Source organism: Drosophila takahashii, chromosome 2R (assembly GCF_030179915.1).
Source record: "Drosophila takahashii strain IR98-3 E-12201 chromosome 2R, DtakHiC1v2, whole genome shotgun sequence".
NCBI lineage: Eukaryota > Metazoa > Arthropoda > Insecta > Diptera > Drosophilidae > Drosophila > Drosophila takahashii.
In genome coordinates this window covers 1,340,473-1,346,249 of record NC_091679.1, presented here as the reverse complement: position 1 = coordinate 1,346,249, position 5,777 = coordinate 1,340,473, and the positions used below count along the sequence as shown (strand labels likewise).

At 35.6% G+C, this 5,777-nt stretch overlaps 1 protein-coding gene across 2 annotated transcripts; it reads left to right on the top strand.

Moving 5' to 3' along the window:
* Positions 1–1,033: 1,033 nt before the first annotated feature.
* Positions 1,034–3,489, top strand: LOC138912378 (uncharacterized). 2 transcript variants are annotated; one of them, XM_070213106.1, is made up of 2 exons: positions 1,034–3,204; positions 3,263–3,489. In XM_070213106.1, exons 1-2 carry the CDS (start codon positions 1,054–1,056, stop codon positions 3,359–3,361), a joined length of 2,250 nt encoding a protein of 749 aa, XP_070069207.1. In that variant the 5' UTR covers positions 1,034–1,053; the 3' UTR covers positions 3,362–3,489. The 2 variants fall into 2 exon arrangements, with proteins under 2 accessions (XP_070069207.1, XP_070069208.1); XM_070213107.1 differs by having other exon boundaries at positions 1,182–3,204; positions 3,254–3,489.
* The last annotated feature ends 2,288 nt before the right edge of the window (positions 3,490–5,777 follow it).

The window sequence follows — 5,777 nt, the reverse complement described above, 5'->3', positions numbered from 1 at the left end:
ATAAAAGACACGAGAAAAATACATGTATTTTATTCTGACATGTACAATAGGTCGTGTACTTTAATTCTGACATGTACGAAATAATTTCGATTTCGTACATCCCTGTTATGTGAACACTTAACATACTTGTTAAAAACTTGTAAAACCATAATGTAAAAACCGAGAATTCTTTAGGAGATGATGGTTATTTACATATTTGCATGACGAGCAATGCTCGTATAACACCATCAATAGAGGCTTAATTATACAAGATTAACAACCACGAATTCTTAAGGAGATAATGGTCACTTGTATATTTACTCGTACATCGCTATCACTTAGAGGCTTTATTATACAAGATAAAAAACCGCGAATTCCTGAGGAGATAATGGTCATTTGTATATTTACTCGTACAGCGCTATCACTTAGAGGATTTAACATGCAAGGTAAAAAACCGCGAATTCTTGAGGAGATGAAAGTCATTTATATATTTACTTGAATAACAGTATTCCTAATGGCGCTTTATCATAAAAGATGAAAAACCGCCAATTCTTCAGAAGGTGATGGCCATTGTATGTATTCACTCGTATAACTGCATCACCAATTGCGCTTTATCATATTATTTTTAAGGAGATATGGTCATTTATATAACAGCATCACGGGAAATTGTTAATGACAGAGAATAGTCAATTATAAACTAAACAGTAATGTACGAAATCAAAATTATTTCGTACACTTCACAAATAAAGTACACGACTTATTATACATGTCAAAATAAAATACATATCTTTTCCTCGTGTCTTTTATTTAAATAGAATACTTCACATTTTATATCACACATGTATAATACACAAGGAATAGTATACTGTGCGTTAGACATTTTCATGTACTATACATATGTATTGTTTTCCGAGCCCTGAATAAAAATAATGATTATTTTCGGTCCCTGCTTGAAATCCCCCTTCGTTTATGTTAAGTTGAGCAACTGCTCTTCAAGCCAGCTGTTATTGTGGATGGAAACTCTGTGGGAACACGAATTGCACAATTGTCAAAAATCCCAACCGTTTCACACTGATGGACTCTATGGGAAGAGGCTATTACAGTTTAGGGAATCAGTTTTGTGAATACCCAGGCAGTTCCATAATATTCGTTTCATTCAATACGCTGCGATGTGTTCCAGGAATACCCCGAATGCAATTTTTTCTTATACTTAAATCTTTGGGGATGGAGCTTGACGACGATTGTGACCATACATTATGTTTGATCAAGGACGACGTCCTATTTCAGTCATGTGGCCTGATTGTTTTTGCATCACATACCAATAAGTCGGTGTTCATCACATGGAACAAATATTATTTGTTAAACATCCGGTTCAAAATCCCTAAAGATAGTCTCAGGGTAAAAATGACTGTGGTGCGAATTCCACTACCCATAATGGGAGGAAGCTATATCAGGAGTGTGCATACTCTAAAGTACAATACGATTCTGCTTATGTCGGATGGAGGAGTCTACTGCTTCGGCTCATTCAAAACATTAAAGTTAATAAAATGTCTCAGAGGAGTCCGCTGTTTAGCTGTCCTGCAGGAAGGATTCAGCGTGATAAGAGAGGATCAAGAACGCCTGCTGCTACAGATGTATCTGGATCTTCCTGGCCTCGAAAATGGGCAGTGCACGCTTCAATACTCATTCGACATTACTTTTGAGGAGAAAAACATATTTCCGTGCGAATGGCAGCATGATGATTACACCCTGACTACTTTAAAGGTATCTGAAGCAGAACAACGGTTCATACAGACCCTGCTTGGCTTAAAATCTGTGAATCTGAACTACGTTCACATCTTCAGCATATCAGGACATGTGTTTGCTTTGACTTCTAGACCAGAGAGTATTTATCCAGAATATCACATCGAGCTTTTATGCGTGTACGCAGCACATGTAAGATTTATTCGACTCCTTCCAATTGAGAACCTTTGTTTGGTTTTTCTCAGCACTGGCAGTGTAGACATGTGGTACGTATCTAATCTGATTGCAATAAAACAACGACAGATTCATCACACGGGCTCTGAATGGCTGGATTACGATGCTACAAGTGACAATGGCGACTTCTATTACACGGACGGCCAGCAGTTGGTGCGACTAAGATTCAAGTACAACATCCAGCTTGACGAATGCTCTGTCCACACCTTTATCCAACCAGTGCCCGGCATTCAGGCCTGCGCGTGGGTTGACCACAAAAATGAATTGGTTTGCCTGAGCGACAACAACCTTTTTTATGGCATCAGTTTTGACTTGCCCAAAGAAAAATCAGCTGGTCGGCTGTTACAGATATTGGCAGCAGACTCTAAGCCGGGAGCCATTGAGCAAATGCGTCGCAGTGTCAAAGCCTTGCGGATATATAAATTGCAGCCAGATTATCTCCAGGAAAAGTTACAGAATGAGTATGAAGCACAAAAGCTCATTTCGGTGGGTAAAGGCATATACCTACTCAGTGCAGCATTTAAATCGACTCTAGAATTTCACCGCCACTTACCTAGTGACGCTGTGCTCCTTCAGCCAGCGCAGGATCTAGATCTTTGCACAGATTGCATATATGCTGTGTTTAACAACACTTTTATCGAAGGCCAGCCCCTATTGCACAGTACACATTGGAAAGTACTGATATTATATGACAATCATGCTCACGTCTACATGTTGCCCTCAGAATTATTTGTTAAGAAAAAAAATCGCACGGCGGTGGCATTAAAACAAATGAGAAACGTACCTTTGCCCCATTTTAAAATAAAGCTTGTGTGTTTAATTGAACTTCATAGACAAATGTGCGCTGTACTTTTTCCCATATCAGTAGAAAGAAGTAGATCTACTTATCGTGCTCTATTTAGTGGAAGTCTATCGTCTGAAAAGTTTCTAAAATACAATCAAATACAGTTATATAAAGTACGATGTGAGCCAATCATTAAGCAGGCTATGAGGGTGGATCTTACTCTTTCTCTAATAAAGACTTTATTTCACACTGCTAGATTAAATACCCATAACACTCGAGAAATTTACTTTATAGACGAAGGGCTGCAACTTTTAAAGAATATAAATGCGGCGAAATATGAAACTTTGCAAAGTAAAGATGCTTCAGCGATCTACTGCTTCAAGCAACATATGATTTTAAACGCGGAAATACTGGATATAGAACCCTCACTAAAAAGTGATAATTTAAACATTGAGAAAATAATGGTATGAGTGTCTTTAGTTTTTCTATAATTTATTATTTATTTTGCAAAAGAAATTTCAGAGCAAAACTGAGCTATTTTACGGTTCCATGTGCAATGATGTTTTGGACTGTGCAACGAATATTGTAAAGTATACTGCTATAAGGAATTACATTTTTTAGGAATTATTGATTAAATAATTGAACTATATTATAAATAATGGTTTATTCTGGAAGTAATTAAAAATTGATCATTGAAATAATCTTATTTTAAATAAAACCGTCTAAGAACATACCTTAAAACACTGTAAGTTGGGACACCCCATTTTCTCAACACTTTCTTTTCAGTAACAAAACTTTTGGTTAAACCATTAGAAGCCAGATTTAAGCCTAACACTCGTGTACCATTTTTCGGGTGCATGTCATAACGCCCGGTGTCATAACGCCCTCGGGCCCTTATGACACACTCACTTTTTCCCTTTTTTGTCACTTTTTTTGAGGGCCTTATGACACACAGGAAAGTGTCATAACGCCCTCAGGGAAAATATATTTAACTATTACTTTAGTAATTAATGTGATTTTTTTTAGGTTTTTATGTCCGTTCTGGGTGAAATTTGCTACTGACAGTTTTTTAGAGTTCCAATTTTATATTCCGACCTGTTCCAGTTTTCACTCGGAAGTAGGGATGTCAAAAATATATAAAAATATCAATATATCGATATTTTTTGCAAAAAAAAATATATTTATATTGTGATATTTATTTAGCCAAATATCACAATATCGATATTTTATATTTCGATATTATTTGATATTTGCATATCTTTTTCTCATCTTATGGCCTTATGACACACTCACTTTTTCCCTTTTTTGTCACTTTTTTTGAGGGCCTTATGACACACAGGAAAGTGTCATAACGCCCTCAGGGAAAATATATTTAACTATTACTTTAGTAATTAATGTGATTTTTTTTAGGTTTTTATGTCCGTTCTGGGTGAAATTTGCTACTGACAGTTTTTTAGAGTTCCAATTTTATATTCCGACCTGTTCCAGTTTTCACTCGGAAGTAGGGATGTCAAAAATATATAAAATATCAATATATCGATATTTTTTGCAAAAAAAAATATATTTATATTGTGATATTTATTTAGCCAAATATCACAATATCGATATTTTATATTTCGATATTATTTGATATTTGCATATCTTTTTCTCATCTGTGCACAAAAAATGAAGCGTGTTAAAATTTATTTCGGTGAAATTAATAAAGACAAACTAAGTGCAACTTTGTTTGAAAACTATTAAAACATGTGGGAATACATAAAAAATGTTATCCCACTTGAAAAACAAAAACGTTTATGTGTGGAACTATTAAAATAAGAAATTTAATCAAATAAAAACACCTCTTAACGAGGTAAAAAACTAGTGACGATCGCACCTTCAACATACAAAAGTTCTGATATCAACATTTGTGACGAAAAATTATTACACTCGTCATTAAATAGACTTTCTAATATTTTCTCATTCGGCCCGCCCTAGCAGACTATTCCAGCCTTTTTCCCTTCACAGGCATTTTCTATTGCAGCGTGCCGAATGAAAAAATATTAGAAAGTCTATTTAATGACGAGTGTAATAATTTTTCGTCACAAATGTTGATATCAGAACTTTTGTATGTTGAAGGTGCGATCGTCACTAGTTTTTTACCTCGTTAAGAGGTGTTTTTATTTATAATATATAATATATGATGGACGTTGATGCACTACGAGAAGTACAAACAAGTGGCCCAACGACACCAAGCACGTGCTTGTTACGCGCGGGGCCCTTTTGTAAATTTGGGCAAAAATGCGAGTTCGCGAGGAAGAATACATAAAACCAATAAAGACGGGACAAATAATAAAAAAAAAAACATGCAGTTAGGAGTGAAGCAAATGAGTTAAAATGTTAGTTTTTAATACCGGGATAGAAGTTGATGTGCAAATTAAATGATAAAGAACGTTATAGTTATTACATAGAACGCGAAAGGGCTCGTGCAGACCAAAATTTGATGTACATCGAGGTAAATTAAGAGGTTGATAATTACGTGTTAGTCTAACGGGAACATTAAAAGTTAGGCGGCTAACAAGTTCTACAGAATCAATATCACCTCTTATAAGATTATGCATAAAAATGGTACCCAGCATTTTTCTACGATTTGCAAGTGTGGGCAGATTAAGCAATAATAATCTACTCTGGTAGGAAGGTAGCCTTACGTTTTGATCCCAGTTCAAACTACGAAGGGCAAAAAGGAGAAATTTTTTTTGTACCGACTCTATACGGTCAATGTGGACTTGGTATTGTGGACTCCAAACCGAAGAACAATATTCCAATATAGGACGGACAAGGGAGGTAAATAATAATTTGGTTATATAAGGGTCATCAAATTCTTTTGACCAACGCTTTATAAACCCAAGAACACTCATAGCTTTATTGACTGTCGACATTATGTGGCAGTCAAATTTAAGCTTCGGGTCCAGAAGAACGCCTAAGTCATTTACTGAATATATACGGTCAAGTGGCAAATTCTGAAGCGAATAACTTATAAAGGTTGGGGTAACCCTATAAA